At 28.0% G+C, this 20611-nt stretch overlaps 1 protein-coding gene across 1 annotated transcript in view; it reads right to left on the bottom strand.

Annotated features, from left to right (window-relative positions):
* The window catches only part of LOC128389040 (G-protein coupled receptor GRL101-like), a 31524-nt gene that overhangs the window by 1175 nt on the left and 9738 nt on the right, over positions 1 to 20611 (bottom strand). The window contains exons 7-17 of the mRNA XM_053348548.1: positions 20151 to 20279; positions 19553 to 19672; positions 19108 to 19488; positions 17705 to 17816; positions 16345 to 16491; positions 15175 to 15249; positions 15025 to 15096; positions 14837 to 14908; positions 14517 to 14588; positions 13011 to 13082; positions 4517 to 5372 (exon numbers count right to left, since the gene is read on the bottom strand). Of these exons, the coding sequence (XP_053204523.1) occupies positions 4517 to 5372; positions 13011 to 13082; positions 14517 to 14588; positions 14837 to 14908; positions 15025 to 15096; positions 15175 to 15249; positions 16345 to 16491; positions 17705 to 17816; positions 19108 to 19488; positions 19553 to 19672; positions 20151 to 20279 (2108 nt within the window). The remainder of the gene's footprint in view (positions 1 to 4516; positions 5373 to 13010; positions 13083 to 14516; positions 14589 to 14836; positions 14909 to 15024; positions 15097 to 15174; positions 15250 to 16344; positions 16492 to 17704; positions 17817 to 19107; positions 19489 to 19552; positions 19673 to 20150; positions 20280 to 20611) is intronic.

Raw genomic sequence — 20611 nt, 5'->3', positions numbered from 1 at the left:
ATAATAATAATTTTAAATTGTCAAATTTTCTAGTTTGATTGTGACAATTTGACAGATAAACGAAAAGGAAAATTTTCTTCACTAAAAACAACCAAAAAAAAAGCATCAACAATCAACAGATTATTGATTAACTACAATTATCGATAGAGGAACAATTAACTAATGATCAGCTGGTAATTGTGAAAAGAGAAAATAATTAGTAAGTGATAATTGGAAAGGATAGAAAAAAATCAAAATGCTCATCGTTTGCCCTAAGGCTAAATGATAATAAATAATATAATCAACGGGAAAATATAATGATAATAATCACAATCAAGCAAATCATTTTCACTACAATGATATTAAATATGATTAGTTGACAATTGGAAGATAAATATCAAGAGATGATCAAATAATCTCGTTGTTTTTATATTTCTTCTCATCATGATTATCACCATGATGAATTTATTGATTAATTGAGAGATGAGAAAATCCATCACAATGAATTAGATTTTTGCTGTTAATTCATTGAGATTATAATACTTGAAATGATTAAGTTGATAGGAGATAAATTTTGTTCCTCCTCATCATTGTGAATACAAGTGAATCTTGTTGATTGTGATTTATATTATAATTGTGACCGTAAATTATTACTATTAATAGATTATGGTAAATAAATTGTCACAAAGATTAATAATTGTTTTGAGATGATGAGACTTCTGGTTACATATGGAGTGAAATGGTTTTTTGGTTTGGTTTGTTAATCGTGAGCATGTTAATAGTTATCAATCAATTATCATAAACTGTTATTTGTATTATTGGTAAATGAATGTATTGTTAATCTAATTGTGAATAAATTAACTTAAATTCAAGAGATTTACATGTTACATGTAATGTGTAACATATTGATTGTCGTGGGCTTGAGGAGACTTGATCAATGGACTTGTTATCATACTTTCAATGTGTAAGTTTGGTTAGTTAATTAGTTTGTGTTAGGTTAGAATTGTTTTTACTTCATTAATTGGGTTGATAATTATCATCATTATCTTTTTCTTAGTATATTATCATTTAAAGACAATGTTAGTTACGAAAATAATAATAATTGTATTGATCATGATAATAATAGCAAGATGATGTTGATTTAATTCAATCAAAGGTTAATTGGATTAGTTTGAGTTCTGGTAAAGACACAATGTAACCGCTGATATTGATGGTTAAAGATGATGATTGATGGATTAGAGTTGAAGATGATTCATCTAATTTCTTGTAACAATTTATATTTGATTATTACTCTATTAATTTATAATTATTCTGTGAGTTTTTGTGTTGATCTAAATAGATTTACCTGTAAATGATGTTGATTGATCAATTGATGGTGGTTTAGATTACACAAGAATAGAAATTGTGATCAACAACAAATCAATTATTGATGAGAAACATTTTCTTTATATTTGTTGGCTTTTTTTCCTTGATTGTTTTCACGTTTATCTCTCAATTGGATAGACTTGTATTGATTGTATGTTAAGGGTTGATGGTCGATTGGAGCAACATTGTGACAATCATGATTGTTAAATTGGCTTTATCCTTTGAAATGGTTTGTCCATCAATGATCAGAGAAATAGTAACATAGCTAATCAACCAATTAAATTATCTAATCTACATCTTAAGTAGAGACAGATATTGAGACAAAGGCCGAATACTAATCAAGTAAATCCAATTGAACGTTCAACGATAATCTCATCCATAATCTAGATTAACACTTAATCATTTCCGTTATTGTTTGCGATGATGATGATGACAAAAATTGATGATTAAAGTAATTGAACACACATGATTAACATGAGTCAATCACTCAAGAAAATACACCAAAGGTAAACACCCAACATTTCAATTGAATTGATCAATAGTTTTGTACCTTTGGGTGATAGAAAAGAGAGAAGAACGAAAAAGTCCAAATTCAACCTAATCAATAGATAAGGTTGAAAATAACAATCGAAATGATTAAAAGACTATAATTAATCATAAAGAAAACATTGGTAATTAGTCAGAGTAATTAACACAAATCAAAGTAACAAAACAACAAACATTCAACTAAACCAGAGGCAAAAGTCAAAGTTAATCAGAGAATCCAAATTAGCTCAAAAGACTAATCACTTCATTAATAATAATAGATAATAATTGCAATGATAATACCAATTAGTAATTAGTTGATCATCAAAATAGTAACAATTTAAACGTAACAATTAAAAAACAAAAAACAAAATTTAACAAAATTCAATTTATCGATTACCATAAGTATCCAAAAGTTTGGATCCAATCCGAAGTCGAGGCGGTTCATTCAAATCATAAATTACAGGTGTGGAGAGAAAGATTTGAGCCAAATTCAATCATTAATTTCTTGAATATTAATCATAGCAAATCAATTATTTTCCATGATTAAGATAGAGAATTTAATTCTGAGTAGAAAACTATCAATTTTAAGAATTTTCTGAAAAAAAATCGATTGAAAAATTCAAAATTTCGAAAACACTGAAAAACGTGAAATTACAAGATTTTCGGGGTTTTCGTCGCAAATTTTTAGTTTTTTTCGAATATTTAGAAATTGGTCAAGTTTTTTCGAAAAAAAACTTGATGAATATATGTTTTCATACACGGAGAATAAGATGGACATGTTTTCGAAATCGAAAATCGAAAGATAAAAATTTTCGATTTTTCATTTCAGTCAAAAAATAACATTTTTGCAATTTTTCAATTTTTAGTGTTTTCGAAAATTCGAAATTTTTTTTCGAGTTCATGTCCGAAGCCACTCAAATTTAACGTCAATTTAATGACAATCAAATATTCTATTTGAATTGCTGAAAAAATTTTCTTAAACTTGATTGTGCTTTATGAAATTAACGTTTTAATTTGGCTCAAATGATTCTCTCCACCCCTGTAGTAATTAAATTTGATCGTAGTTGCTAATTAAACTATTAATACTTATAAGAAGTGGAATCTTATTGGATAATCAGAGTTAATTAGATGAAATTAACTTTCCTATTTTTACTGTAATATATCAAATATCCGATATAATGTTAAATAAAACACCAGATTAAATAAAAGTAAATAATCCCAATGAAAGTTATCAAGTTACTATTATTTGAAATCTAATCAAACTAATCAACTAACTAACTTATTAGTTACACTAAACTAAATACAATTATTACTATTAAAAATCTCAATTTACTCATTCCAATCAGAATGTTTTTCTTTGGTGTGAAAGTTATTTCCAATTAGGTTAGTTAATAATCATAATTAATAAATAATAATCATTAAGTTGTAAATATATAAGGAATTAACCTTTTGAATAATCTGAGAGTTAATTAATTTAAACTAATCAAATTGGATTGAAGAAGAAAAAAATTCTATAAATAATTAGATTAAAACAAATTACATCTACAATTAGATGGGTTGATTTTAATTAATTAATGACTTTCATTGAAAGTAAATTATATACAATTGACAAGTATATACGAATTGGTTAGCAGTTAATTGTATTGATCGAAAAATTTTTTTAATCATTGGAATATTTTTGTTACTTCCAATCAAGAATCGGTCAATTTGAAACAATTAGCTAACTGTAAACTGTTGGACTGAAAACCAAAAGATTATATGGATTAGGAAAAGATGGAGAGGAGACAAAGTTCGAGAAAGAAAAATAAACAAAAAGAAAAGTTCTAATCGAAAGTAATCGAAAGTTCGCAAGAAAAATCGAAAAAAGAAAAAAAGAAAAATAAATAATTTCGACTTTTCTATTCCTCTCAACTGACCATTAGCATAAAAACTGAGTGACCACCTTTTCCAGAGCCTCTTGAGCCATCTCAAAGTAAACAATGATGATGTCCAAATAAACAGTCTCTCTCATCTAATGGTCAATGGTCATCGTAATGTGTTTATACAATTGCGAGAGAGAGAGAGAGACCTCACAAAATATCCAAGTGGACAAAGGTCAGTGTAAGAAATGTCGTAATAATAATAATAAAAATAAAATGGTTGATAAGTCACGTTTTCAATGGTCAGTATTTTTTTTAGCTTTTTTTTATCATCTCAACAATAATAACTGTGTATGTGGTCAAGCCACTGTTGCTAATGTAATAATGATAGTTAGAGTATCAGTAATGGTCAGTGAAACAAACAAAAAACAACAAGCAAGTTAATATAATGAGTTATATTTAGTTTCAACGATTAGATTGAATTACTTGAGATTCAATAGATTCAAACCAAATTAAAGTTAATGGTGACCAATTGTCAGTCAACTTATGATAACCAGTTAACTGACCAATGGTCAAGAGATGTTTTCCCCTACTATTCAAACGTAAATGTAAAAAGTTAAAGGTGAAATATAGTATTGGAAAAGCTTTATAAATGAACGTTGAATGAAAAAAAAAATCGAGGTAATTTTGATAATTTAAAAGAAATTTATCCAAAAATTTGGACAATTAATAAGAATAAAAGTTTTGTTTCTTGTTCTTTTCTATTCCATCATGAAAGTGTTTACCTGAGGGGGAAGTTTAACTCCGTTGAGTGAGATTACGCCAAGAGCAATGATCGGCATCCAACACCAGAAATCGGTCATCACAATTAACATTATTCTCTTGGCCATTGTTGAACTTAATCGTATGTCCGCTGACCTTAGGGCACTTCGAGTATTTTTGGCAACAATGAACATCCAAACATAGGCAATGGCGATTGTTGTAAATGAGATAAAATTAAGAACCAGGAAGACAAACACTGAGTATTCCCAACCATTGGGACGTTGATTTGTTATATGAAGAGAAAGGCAAACACCTGATCGTCCATAGAAATTGTCAAAATATTTAATGTCCAGTAAAGGCACACCAGCGAGTATCACAGTGAATATCCAGGTCCCAAGAATGACCAGTCGAGCATTGGTCATCTTGAAACGGTGAAATTTTAATGGAAAAGTTATTCGTAGGAAACGATCAATAGTTATAACGGTTAAAGTAAATACCGATAACTCAGAGGAAAGGGTTGATATAAAACCGGCCAATTGGCACATTTTACTTGACCGCCAATAAGCATCATGGATAAAATATTGACCTCTATAAGTAAAATCAACTGATCCAATGATGATAAGATAAACACCCATCATCAGATCGCCTAAGGCCAGATTAGCGATAAGGAAAGAAGATACCGAATTTCTTAGTCGATGGGAAGTTCGCCAGAAAATGACCATACAGTTTCCGGTTATCGATAGAACACCAAGAATCCAGATACAAATTCTAAGAATAATATTGGATAATAAATCTTCACATGATGAGAATTCATCAGGTTCTGGTAGACAATTTTTCACATGACGAGCCAAACAACAGAATCTGAATTCATCGGTAGTCCTGCGTTTTTTTTTTCATTTGATAGAAGAAAAAATAAACAAAATTCGAGTTAAAATGTCGAGGTCACTCTGAGAATAAAATTTTATCAGAATTATCATGAAACTTAAAGACTGAAATTATAATCCAAGTTTAATTAAAACCTGCAAATTGTTGATGAGATTAATTTCCACTTCAAATGATATCAAATTCTTACCTCAATCACTACAATTCTGTACTCATCATGTTCATCATTAACCCAAGGAGCACCTTAATAACCATCAGAACTTTCAGGAAATTATTCTTTAAGAAGAATAGAGAAGAAAAAAAACAAAATTCCACTGAGAATCTCAATGTAATTCTATATTCTATTTCAACTCCCACTCTGATCATCTTTTATATCATCTAAATCTTCCCAATTCTAATCATTAGTAGACATAAACATTCATGTTTCATTGTTCATTAAATTTCGCATATTATTCCGGATCCATTGCCATGTAAATACAAATGCACACTAATACATACATATGAAAAGTCACAGTTCTTCCCATGATAATTCATGTGAACTTTTTTTTTCAATACAAAAAAAATAGTTTCATGGTGAACAATTGAGCTCATCATCATCTCTTATATTGAATTTTAAAATCGCAGCTAATATTACACAACTGGATTTAAATTGGATTAACTAACAACCTTTATCACCTTTATTTGTGATAGATTTCAATTGATTATTATCATGATGATAAGATCTATTTACGATTAAATTAAATTGCAAAGCTTAGCAATTTTTTCCCCATCAATCCAATTGTTTGAATCTTTTTCAGGTAATATCGCTTATCCATCATGATATTATTTGGCTTTTCCTTGTTTGATAATCTTATGGAATAACTTGTAAGGATCTTTACCATGATAAAACAATCACATGTAATAATTTTTAATGCTTTCTAACAGCAAAAGAACAAGAAAAAAAACAAAACAAACTGACCTGTGGTCAAGGATAGTGCAAAAAAAAGTTCTAAAACCTGTGACCATTGATAATATTAATACATGAAGAGTCAACATGTAATAACAATGATAATAAAAAAGTTCCAGATAAAAAACAATTTCCTCATAAGATGAGAAAAAGCTTCTTCGTCCTGATCATCACCATCAACTTTTTTTCTTCATAAGGTAAAGCATTTTTTTATCATGGGATAACGAGAGAGAGAGAGAGAGAGAGACAAGGGGGATAACTCATGGATTCAGATTCGGAATCAGAATTAGTTCTGGCTCTACTTTTTTCTGTCTACGGATCAACATCTTTGGTATTATTTGCCTATTCCTTTATTTTCCTTATCTTCTTATTCATGTTTATGATGCTGATGATGCAAGAATAATGAGAAAGCTTCATTATGACTATTCAATGAACTTACTGAATGTTTTTGTAGGTAAAGAGAGAGAGAGAGACTATGAAATGTTGATGTTTGAGAGAGAAGACAAAACGAAGCTAAAATAATATTCTCAATTTTGTCCCATTCTGTCATTGTGAATGCTCAAGGGGATGTCATGAATCCTTCAGAATTTACTCAATACCAGAATCAGATGAATACCTAATCATTTTCATCGTCATCAACTTCATTCCAACCCTTAACCTTCACCTTCATTTCTTTATCTTTTATCATCATCATCATCATGGTGTTTCCAAACTACAACTTATCCACTCGGTGGAAATGGTTCTGTCATAAGTGGGAGGTGGAAAATCAGAGGAAAAAAGTTACATGGAGAGAGAGCTTTTTCACTCTCTCTCTCTCTCTCTTCGTCATAAAATCAGATATTATTAATTTATCACCAAGAAAATAAATCATCCCCATGCAACAAAAAAAAAAACCTGATACAAAGATGAAAATAAGATCTCATCAATAGAAGACGAGGTGGGAAACAAGACACTTTCTTATTTCCCACCTCGACTTCATAATGATAAATTCTTCATCATGAGCATCATTATCACCACACTACCATGATGACGATGATAAACTCGTCCTTTGTATATTGAAACTGAACTGAAAGAGACAAGAAATCAATGTTATCAAATTTGAAACTGAACAATGAAAATAGATATTTGATGAAAAAGAGGAAAAAATTTTCCAAAATAAATTGAAAATTTTCTTCCAAAACTCATCATGATTATCGTTAATTGTGGTGGAAATTTTTTTCCTTACAATTCAATCTCTCGGTACAAATAGTTAATCATAACCAATAGATTAACAAAAATCAATCAATTGTTCATTTTGCCTCATTCCCAATTCTCACGATTAACATTCAATTCAGATTCTCCTTGTAATTGTCATTTCAAATCATCACGAATCAATTGATCATTTGTTTATTATATGTTTATTTCCCAAAACAACCAAATTAATTAACCCCAAATTTAAACGTCAAAAGTTTCAGTTAATGGTTACGATTTAACGAGTCACAATCAAGTAAATTCCCAAACAATCAAACCTAAATGATAAAAAGACTTGCCTTAGGCCATACGAATTGTAATATTAACGAACCATTAATTATATTCAAACAGTGAGGTGAAAAAAAAACAATTCAAACTGGGAAATATCAAGATTAAGAGTTAATTATTGTAGTATTACAATTAAATGAACATTAATCAGTGCGATTGATTGTCAGTTTAATTCAGATAAGTCAAGAATCCAATGATAATAATATGAGAAACTTTTTTTCATCTGATTGAAAATATAACAAACAAAGAAAATGTAACTTGGTTAAGAAATGAATCAACAACAACAATCAATTTTGATTCAATTTTCAATTGTTAAATAAATATTTCAAATTATAATAAAAAATAATATGATCACCATCATGATAATATGTTCATCTCAATTGAATCTTGAACAATTTGATTGTTTGGATATTAAATTGTTACTCTAAGCATTTGATTCCCTGCTGTTGGAATGGAAAATCACATTGAGAGGCTTTTTATGGTAAACGAATGTATCAGATAACTAGAAGATATAAATTTCTCTTCTTCTCATGACAAATTCTGACAAATTCTGATGATCATCATCATGAGAAGATAAAGTGATCTTATATATATCGTTTTTACCTGGATAGAGAAAAAGATACAACAACAATAAGATAAAAGTAAAACAGAATTTACAGAAAATCAGATTTCCAGTTGATAAACAGATTCTTTAGAGTCGTCATGATAATAATTCAAGAATCACTCAGTGAGTAGATAGTATAACATGTTATCATGTAAATTGAGTTTTCTCTATCAAAATGAAGATCAGAGAGAGAGAGAGAGAGAGAGAGAGAGAGAGAGAGAGAGAGAAATAACTGAAGAAAACAAATGATAAAAAAAAACGATCCATAAAAATGCTGATTGAAAGTAAATATGAAAATTAAATGTTTACTTGAATACATCAGCATATTTGATAATGAATAATATGTTTTTCAAATCTCTTATATTTCACCCATGAGTATTCATGGTAAAATGTTCAAATATAGTTGAAATTGAGATCAATTCTGAATATGAGAATGTTGTCAATTCGCAATTTTTTATTCATCATCTTCAGGGAATGACTTTTTTGTTTCGAGTTTACTTTTCTTTATCGTATCCGGATCAACAAGTACAAATCTATTTATAAATTGAATGACAAACAATATTTGATTCGTTAATTGATTCTAAATTATCGGATCAATCAACTATTAATATTATGATATTCTCATTGGGAATTGATAAGATAACCGATTTTTCAGTAAATACGATCAAACTTTTTATCGACTTTTCTGAGTTCGATTTTTCTGTTCTGTCAACATTCAGATTATTTGGTGAGGTGAATTGAAAGAAAAAGATTCATTTCTGTTCATAGTCTACATGAATATCTCATTAGATTTTCAGCCTTTGTTTCATGTCCAACATGAGAGATTATTGAAAATTTGTTCATGTTCATATTCATTGATTGTTATAATAATATTGGCAAAAAGTTCATCTCAATACAAATGAATCATGACAATGGTGTAATTCACAGAGGATAGAAAATGAAATGAATATTGAACTTTTCCAAATATCAACTTGACTCAATTTCAAAGGAAGAAAAGTTCTGATCAACTCAATCATTTACCTTTGTTGTTATTGTCACCTATCAATTCATTTTGCCTTTAATTCATGATAAAATAACCCTCAAGGTGTTGATCACCATCATGATTATCAGATAATTATCATAATCCTCACCATCATGCGATAATTTCACAAATTGATGAATATAAAAATATCAGAAAAAAGTTTACACAGTTGATATTTGTTTCATTACTATTAATAAACCTTCAATTTTACCATGTAAACGGTTCAGTTGATGATATTAAAAATTGATCATCAACGATTGCTTAACAATATTAAATAGTATCATATATATATATACATGATAATATTGATTAACTTGATTGTCAACTAAATGTCATGTTTTCAGAATCCAAGGATTTTCAAACCCATCATCATCATTTTCATCAGATAGATTGACAATTTAACCAGAAAACTAATAACTGAGTATCATGAATTTGTAATACTAAATGTATATTACATATATCATCAACTACAATTTTGTTTTTCATGTAGTTCAATTTTTCATTTGAACAACATTGAAAATATTTAGCAAAATAATTCATCAAGATGGATATTCAATCCTGATAAAGATATATAATATTAAATGAGTATAACAATTGATCATGTTTCAATATTTGATAGAAAATATATTTCAAAGTTGATGGAAGATACAATATTTTCACTGGGTTTTATGGTCAGTATTTGGTCATTTATTTCACTAAAGATTCACAAAGTAAAGGTTATCAACCAATACATACAAATAGCCACACACACATGAAATCAATTTGACCAACACCCAAAGGTAAACAAAAGCTTTTTAGTTGTTTCCTTTTGTTTACCTTTTCGTTAAGATGACCATTGATGACCAATCAGAATTACTATTCTCTATCATTTCCCTTTCTAACTTTTTTCTTGTAATTTTCTCTCTCTCTCTCTCTCTCTCTCATAATCTTCATTAATACTCATTATTTTCTCTTACAAGTTATCAATCAATCAGAAAATTCAATCAATTGGTTATATAGAACTTTTTTTTTCTTCTTATTCTATCTGATTTTCATCATGGAATAAATTTTCAAGGTAAAATTTATATAATTCTGACTGAGTAAACTTCAATTCACCTTGAAACTTTCAGACTGACCATTGTCCGTCTGATTATTAACCATTAACCTTGATTATCATCATGTTGCATGTTTAATATCAAACAACAAAGTTAATCATTTGATTGATTGGCACCATGATAATCAACTTATTACAAATATCATCAGTCAACATTTTCACCTTAATATTATTTTCTTGTATTAATATCATATCTTACATTGAAATCTCTCACTTTTCATTCAGTTAATTATTAATCATCATCATCACTTACTCATGTCATCATCATCAAATTAACATGATGATATTGTTTAATGAAGAGAGAGAGTGAAGAAAAAAAAAATTAATTTCTTATTCAATTTTTTGCACCAATGAACTTGAGAGTATCTCATGTAAATATAATCAATTATGGTGATCAATAAGCTAATCATCATGCAGATTGATTTCATACAATTAACAACTGGAATTTAAATTTCAACGCCAAGAAAGATTAACTTAAATTCAGTTCTCATATAAACAATCAATTTATATTATCAATATATGTAATCTATTGGGTAAACTGGTTGGGTTTTAGGTGAGAAGATAGTTCTGAATTTCAGAATTCATCATGATTGTATTGGAACTGAAAAAAAAGATGGCGACGATGAAGATGAAGATGAAGATGAAGATAAACAATCATCACCATTCAACTAGTGAGATCAGTCAATTGTGTAAATAAATGATTCAACTAAATGATAAAAGGTTATAACATGATAAATGTATTGAGAATGATGAAAAAGTTTCATGGTGATCATGATTCTGAACAAGGAAATGTCAATCTTGTCATTATGATGATTACAAATGTTTCAAGATTAAACTAAACATGTTCAGCTAATATTATCTATTATGTTTCCTTTTTATTTTCACCTCTCCCTGAAATCATCATGTAAAAGACAAACAATCAAATGAAAAGTATATTTTCATGATAGTTTAGCTCTGACAGAAAGGATAATAATAGTTATACAATCAGAATCAATAGTAAATGATCATCGATCTCATCATCATCACCGAAGGTGATAAACAATAAAGAATCAACAATAAGAATAAAAAATCGTTTCCACGATAATAAATTTCTCTCAAATCTAATCGATTATAATTATATTATCATGAAACAAACACCTAAAGGTTAATCATTGTCACTTCTCATGATAAATGTTCATCAATTATCAGAGAGTTGAAATAATTTGTCAAAAGTTTCATTTCATCTCAACAGAAAACATCATGTTATTGATTAACATGAGAGAGAGATGTATATCTATTAAACCGCATGTAGAACTGTAATATCAGGGGAGAAAATCATGAATCAGAATTTTAGTTATTCTCAATTGGAGAGATGGATAAAAACAGGAAGGATAATCAATCAGTTACTTAAAAGTTAGACTTCCCTCCCACCACTAGATTAAGGTAGTGCAACTGAAAATTGACACATAACTTTAATTATTGATTATTAATCAATCAGTTTGTTTTAATCATTTAAATTTTCACCAACGATAGAACAGTTTATGAGCATTCTAATGATATTAAATAATATTAAATCCGATAATTAACATAAAATTAACAACTATTTTAAGACTAATTGTTGAAAATTAATGAAACCTTAATGCTCCCTCTATGGAGAAAACAATGTTAAGCGCTTCATAGGCAACCATTATAAAGAGAAAAAATGATTTTTAATTTACTGATTATTTCTTCAAATTGAAATTATTAGAAAACTGATCAAGTTAATTACAATTTTTACATACCACCAGGTAGATGAAATTTCCATCTTTAATTTTCGATTTAAAAAATTTAAAAAAAAAATTTTCCTAAATTTAAATTGAACAAAACTCCGCCGTACATTACGAACTTAACAATTAAAGTCCGTAAGAATTAATTTAACTGATAATAATCGAATTTTTTCTTAATTACGATTTTTTTGGTAGCATCAGAATTCTCATAATTTTCTCTATTAATTATATTAATTTCAATGATTAAAATTCACTGGCTGATGAATAATCAACATTTAAAATTGTGTGTCAATTTTCAGTTGCACTACCTTATAACACTTGAGTAGTTTTCAAAGTTTCTTCATGATAATCTCAAAATCATGAGACATCTCCTGGAATTCAGTGATTATATCATTGAACAGAAAATTTCTGTCAAAAATTTTTTCTTCTTCCTCTTCCTTATTATTATTGAAAACTGAGCAAAAAACTTTTCCACCCCAATGAATACACAGACACTCAGCTAAACATGATAACATGGTAAAGTGATATTTGATAGTTTCAATATATTATCAGCACAATTTTTATCCATCAGGTATCCATCAGATTTACAGGAAATTATTCAGCTTACTAATATGTGTAACATCATCAACATGGTGATCAGTTTCATGGTAATTTGTATTTTTCTGCGGACTTTGGGAATGGGCAAAATATAATAGTCTGAATACTTACAATTTCTTAAGATTTGGTAATCCGGTGAAAACTTGAGTTCCCATTTCATTGAACTTATTTCCGGTCAAATCCCTAAACACCAAAAGAAATTAGAAATCATCGTTTAATTATTATGAAAATTGAGCAATTATCGGGAAGGATAAAAATGAATCTCTCAACATAATATAATATCAATCAAGTTGATTGAAAAATAATTAGCTATTTTCACAACTTTTTTGTTGAACTTTGCTTTGTCGAGTTCAGAACTTCGAGTTTTTTATTTACCTCTTCTCTTTCAATCCATAGTTTTTATCACCGTCATAGTCATCATGATCAACAAATTTCACCCTGGATGATATATTATATCATTTGATCATGTAACAGTTTAGATTAACTAAAATTTCCTCGAGTAAAAAAGTTCTTGAAAAGATCCAATTGTTAATCTTGAATTTGATTCACTTGATCATTACTGTCATTTACTGATGATAAAAATTCAGGTAGACATGGAGTTCCATATCCTCTCAACACTAAGAATACCTGAATATCCATGAGATTCATGATTGAATGTCTGAATATTTCATCGTTGAATATTATTTATATTTAATTATGATAGATTTAATTAATTTAGTTACAGTTTCATTTGATTTAGTCTATGTAACCCTATGGATAACTTTTCAATCAAATCAACTTAATTTTATCCAATTTACCATGAAAAGTTATCATGATAAATTTTTGATATGATGAAATTAAGATTCTCATTGAGAAATTTAATTATGACAAACTAATCAAAATGATGAATCAAATTTACCTTTACCTGTAAATGATTTGAAAGGATTTAGTTGTAATAATGATAAGATTTGTTTACCATTTGAACTGATTAATTTCCCATTTCTCTTGAAACAATTAAGAACTGATTGTCTACAACAATAACATGATTAAATTGTTATTGTAAACAATTAAACTAAATTAAAACAAAATAGCAAAACTTAATATAAGAGATAAACATTTATCTTAATAATCATTACAATCAGCAAACAACTAATCTCAATGAAACAAAATTAAGGGAATTGGAGACAATTAAATTTAATAACAATCTGATAATCTAAACTAAATTAACCAGGCAAGTTAATCAAAGAAGGGAAAAAAATCCAATTGATTAATTCCTAAACAATATAACAATCAATCTAATCCATTAACCTTAAGATGATACGTTCAAGTCTCAACAATGTAAATTCAATGAGATGAAATATAAAAAAAAAACAAGGTCAATCTTTTATCAATCAAAATGTTCATTGATCACATGGTAATCATGATAAACATCCTGAACAACATGAATCCCCTGAGGCGATTTAAATTGCTTCTAAAAGTAGATATTTCCAGGGGAAGGAAAAAGTTCTGAACATTGTGAATCATGTTAATACCCAATGAATGACATTGGATTTTGTCAGTAGATTTTCAGAGTTTCAATATTAGATTAATTTTCCTCGTTAATTGTGAACAATTAGTTAATATTAATAATCTACTTACAATGATGTTAATCTAACCAGACCAACGAAAGCACCTTCTTCAATGTAATTTAGTTGATTGTTTGATAAATCTCTGAACAATTGAATGATTAAAATGAAAAAAAAAGCAAAAAATTATCACAATTAGAAATGTTGATTAAATTAATTTTCATAATAATTTAATTGTTTCCACTCATCATCATAATTTACATATTAATTATGATAATCAAATACATTAAGCAATAAACAATTTATTCAAATTCAAGTGTCATTAACATATGATAATGATTGTTGGTTAAGTTAATTGTTTAATTAACTAATCATTGTGATAATAATACTTACAATGTTACTAATGATCTCATCCCGTTAAATGTATTCCGTTTAATTGTTGTTAATTGTTGCCTTCCCAAATCTCTGTGTAAACAAGTAAATTAATTATAATAAAAAACAATTAACAAAATTCAATTTTTTGTTTTTCTCTGTCATTTTGATTGATTGATTTTTGTGAACAATCAAATTAAATTACTCACAATGCGTTAATTGCTGAAAGTCCTTTAAATGCAAATGGAGCAATTGATTTGATTCTGTTACCATTAAAAATACTGAATATGAATAATAATTGAAATGGTTAATTGTTTATAATTAAAATTATCTAATCAAATGATTAACAATTTACTCACATGGTTCCTAAGCTAATTAATCCAGTGAAAATGTTTTCATTAGTTAATTCAGTTAACTGATTATCACTTAAAATTCTGATCGTAGTTAAGAAATAGAAACAAAAAAAAAGTCAATTAGATTAACAAACGAGATAAAAGTTTAATTGTAATCAAATGAGGTTTAATTGCTCATATATTGATTTTTAATCAACTCGCTTGATTGTTCACCAAAATGATAACTTTTAGTAAGTTAAATCAGTTGGAATTAAGTTCAATCATAGTAAGTTAATCATCAGTTCCTGATTCAGTTCAACTCAGAACTTTTTTTTTATCTTTTCCTCCATTTGAATTAATGATTTAAGTTGAGAATAAGAAACAAAATGTTCAATCAACAATCAAGTTAATTCATTGATTATAATAATCATTTGGTTACGTGAAAATCAACAGAAACAAAATAACTTTCATGATAATCACCATGAAACATGATGAATTAATTATAAACTAAAGGGATAATATAAATTTATTGATTCTGTGACCTAATTTAAGAGTCAAGAATTTTTCTTTATTGATTTCTAAGAATCTATTACAATCAAGTTACTACCATGATGTTCAGTTAATTATCTGAATCACATGGATGTTGGTAAAATCTAAACGATAATGATAATAATAATAATGATAGAATTAATAAAATATATAATAATAATAATAATAATATACATGGGAGAATATTTTTCCAACCATGAACTGAGTTTCTTTAAAAAAACTAGTGAGAGGGGTTATCATGAAATCCTCCATGAAATGAGTATTTATATTAACATGGAAAATTCATATTCAATCATATTTGCTGAGTATATGAAAATTTCGAGTCAAGATATTTATCATGAAACTTTTTTTCGATTCTTTTACAGAACTTTTTTATCCTTATCTTTTTTTATTTCTTTCTTTTATCATATCGTTTTCCCCACTTGGCCAGACTTTTATTCAGTTCTGAGAGTTGAGAGTTAACTTTGTCTTGGAATTATATATGAATATTATTCAAATTAGTTCCATGATGAATCTCAGAGTAAAAGAGAGAGAATATTATACTATCTATTTGTTTTCGATTCTTTTTTATATTTTTTCTTCTTTCTCATTCGAAAATTTCTTTCTCTCTATCTCTTTGTTGATCATTTTCTGATGAATTTCACTTACAGAACTTTTAGAATTCCAAGATTTTGAAATGTTCCAGATTCTATTCGTTGGATTAAACAGTTGCTTAGATCAATGTGAACCATTTTATCGAGTTTGTTGAAAGTCGATTGTGTTAAATTCGGTCCTAAATTGTTGCCTTTCATTATTCTGTTTCAAAAGAGGAATAAGAAAATAATATTAGAACAATTTTATTTCGGAATGTAAATAATTTTCCCATTTTCGAAACTAAAAAAGTTCTATAAAAGTTTCGATGATAAATGTATTCATATTATGGAAATTGGTTTATTTTTTGTTCCAGTCCAAACAAAACTGTAAATCGATTAATCAATTAATTAACCTTTCTAAACATGCAATTAATAAGCTAACTAAACGATAATGAGAGTGATAAATGGTCAGTGAATTTTTATCATGATATTATCGTCATGTTCATGCTTTTACCCTGAAAAATAAAAGGATAACATTCAATGATAATGGTGAAAGATAAGCAAGAAAAAAAGTTCGATCTTATCAAAAGATTCTGATTGATTAGCTCATTAGAAGGATTTTTTTTTCTCTCTCTCTCAAAGAAAATTACATTTTATTTCATGATAATATTATTACTTTTCCACTGACCATCATTACCAGTTTGTTTGTCCATTCACTTGACCATTTCGAGTTAATCTTTGGTTCTTTAAGATTATCTAGAACTTTTTGTTAACTTCTAATTTTATCTCAATAGAAACAGAGTTGAAAACTTGGAAGATTTAATTTCTGGAAACTTTAAACTTTTTCTCAGTCTCATTCTTATATAAGGTCGATAATTGTGATCAACTGATCAATCATCATTATCGAGATGAGAAATTGTTAGAACTTATCGAATTCTTATCTTCCTACCAATCATAAGGTTCGAGAAATTGTTCTTTTATTTGTCTCTCTATGTTTTCCCTTCGAATTTCATTTTTAGAACTTTTTTACCTCTCGAAAAAGGGATGACTCATATTCTATTGTTTTTTTTTCATTTTCTACGAAAAAAAAAAGTTCTATCATGTTATTATATTGTCAGTAATCATCCAAGTGTTAACATGATTGTTTAATTGCTAATAACAACAATTAAGAGAAACTTTTTTTCCCAACAATTAGCAATTTTCAACCATGATAATGATCAAGATGATGATTAATTGTGAAAGGCTTAAATTGTTGATAAGAAAGAGATTAATTTCCGGATAACTAATTTAAAGTTTGTGAGAGAGAGAGAAATGAAGTTAATCTTAATCTGGAATCATTGTTATTATTATTGTTGTTGTTAAATGATCAAGATTGTTGAACAATTGGTGAACAATTAATAATCTGTTAGAGTATTAAAATTTTGTGATTAACTTACACTCGAGAGATTCCGGTTTCAATATCATCAGGAATATAATCGATTCCATAATTAGTACAGTTCATGACAATATCGATACATGGACAGGGAGTTTTAAAGGAGCAGGTAAAAGCTGTTAGATTGGGAGTTAAATGAGAGAGAAAAAATTAATTTCCAAAAAAGAAATCAAGTTAATCAGAGACAATTAACTTTTGTTCAATTAAATTAAGGATTCACTGAGAGTAATGAATTAATTTGAAATCATTTGGTGACTTTGAATGAGAACTAATTGTTTTTTCTTGACTGAATTAATATCTCACTGGAAATTCATGGTTTCCTCATGAAAAGAGAGACTCAGAGAAAAAAAAAATTCTCATCATGATGGTCAAAAGATAAATTATCTCTGAATTCAAAGTCAATTTATTGTACAGAATTAAATCTAATTGTGTCTCAATTCAAATGAAATTAATCTGGTTTCCCAAAGTTATGTAGATTCAGTTTCTTTGTGTTCTTGGTGATTCCATATGACAATTTCATGGGGATTTTTCAACTTTTCTCAGTCTTTATTTTCTGTATGTGTGTTGGATTGATAATTTTGCTCAAATTCCCTCACATACAATTGACACAAAATTTAATTGTATCGAAAATTTTTCTCTTCAATATCATAATTAACCATGAATACGTGGGATTATCTAGATAATGATTACAAATTCTGATCATGATTCCAGGTAACATGAGGAATTGAAAGATAGACAAGAAGAGGATCAAGAAGAAAAAAAAATCAAATCAAAATCTTCTAGTAACTGAAAACATTTACTTTCCATATCAAATTCATGGTAACTAATTATTCAGGTATCATGATTAACCCTCATGGTTCATTAGATTAATTTTATCGCAAGAAAAAAAAACTTTTCATTTGTCCATTCAGGTAAAACTTGATGATGACTATGATTCATTGGGATCAGAACTTTTTTTTTCGTCTTCTTTAATCATTGACTTCGATTCAGGTCACATTTCAGATTGTCTATTTTATCCCCTGATTCAGCTCATGAACATGAATGAAATCATTTCTCAACTTGGCGTGACTTGATTACCCAGGTAATCAAATATCGAAACTTAATTATAATCATATTTAACATCAAGTAAATTTAACGTGAAAACTAATTATAATCAAGCCAATAACAGTTGATCAATATTATTGATTTGCCAAGTTAATCCAACTAATCTTGTAACTTAATATATAAATCTTAATCTATCTTAAGATTAAGCTTTTTAATATTTCAACTGATCAATGGATACAAACCCTTGGCAAGTGATTAACAGTTAATATTATCAAAGCGATCGACTTGAAAATTGAATTTACCTTTACATTATTAAAGTTTAATTGTTCAATTGTTCAATGGAAATTTTATATTGATACTTACAACAACTTTCCTCGTCGGTCCAACTACGAAGACAGTCAATCTTATGATCACAGGTAAGTGCTGAATGGACACAGAATGAGTTTGAACATTTGATTGAATTAGATGGACACGAATAATCAGCGCAATCGATTAGGTGTGACCCGTCTGAACATGAGTCCCGTTTATCGGGAGTGACCAGACATCGATTGTTTAAACTGATACACTGACCATTGGTACAAGTGTAATGGGTCAATGGATTACATGGAGATGATTTAATCCGATAATCACAAAAGGTTTCATCTGATCCATCTAAACAATCAACGGTATAATCACACCAATAGGTTGATAAGATACACTGACCGGAAGCACATCGAGCCCAATTTTCTGGACACGGGTAATTTTCTGTCAAACAAAAAGGTGAAAAAATTACAATCAAATTGAAATATCTACAGAATTACAAACTTACCACAATTTAGTTCATCTGATTTATCGTAACAATCAATTTGTGAATCACAGCGTTTACTCTGGTCAATACACTGACCATTGGCACATTTAAAGTGTTTCTCATTATCACAAGGTGTTGGATCTTCAAAAGGTAAGAGAGAGAGAGAGAGAGAGAGAGAGAGAGAGAGAGAATCGATTGGAATGAAAAAGTTTCAGTTTCATGAATCAGAATTGAAATTAAATCTTCATGTAAGAATATAATCTTACTCATGTTGGCTAACAATTAGAATCAGTAATCAGTCAGTAATTTTATACATGACATTTGATAGAGATTGAATAATCTAATTACAATGGATCAATAAAAGATACTAAAGATGAAACCCCCTGATCATCAATCAGAATTGAAATGAAATTCTGAAAATGGAAAACAAATATAATATCATTTTCCTGTGAATTCATTTATAATCTGAATTATGAATGAAACATTTTCATTAGATTATTCAAATATATATGGTGAGTTCTGTATGAGAGTATTTATATTATCATTTATTCAACTGTTATTTAAATTTTGTATCTTTTTGTTTGTTTCGATTGTTATTCAAAGTTAATTGTTTACTTACGACAATTTAATTCATCTTCACCATTTAAACACTCGTGGATAAAATTACACCTGAGATTTGAGGAGATGCATCTTCCCTCTGGACACCAGAAAGTATTTTCATTTGTTGAACATTTCTCCTCATTTATATCTGAATAGTTGGATAATTATCATGGTAACCATGATGATAGAATAGGAAGACAGAAAAGGAAGATAAATTTTCTTATATCAATTCCAATTTTTCTAATATTCTAATATGTATATAAGGTAACACATTGAGAACATGATGAAGATAAATTTTTCCTCTTCATCCTTGAATAGGTAACAATCAATTTAATCATGATGATATCGTATAAGACATGATTATCATGGAATAAGATTATCATGGTCATTCTTATCTTCAGAATCATCATCATCATCATGGTGAATTTACTCAAATGATCATGGAAAAAGTAACTAACTAATATCAATGGAAATGTTATC

The sequence above is a fragment of the Panonychus citri genome, unplaced genomic scaffold (assembly GCF_014898815.1).
Source record: "Panonychus citri isolate SS breed McGregor unplaced genomic scaffold, ASM1489881v1 Contig00104, whole genome shotgun sequence".
Lineage (NCBI taxonomy): Eukaryota > Metazoa > Arthropoda > Arachnida > Trombidiformes > Tetranychidae > Panonychus > Panonychus citri.
Note: the sequence above shows the minus strand (reverse complement) of the source record. Positions and strands in the feature narration are given on the sequence as shown.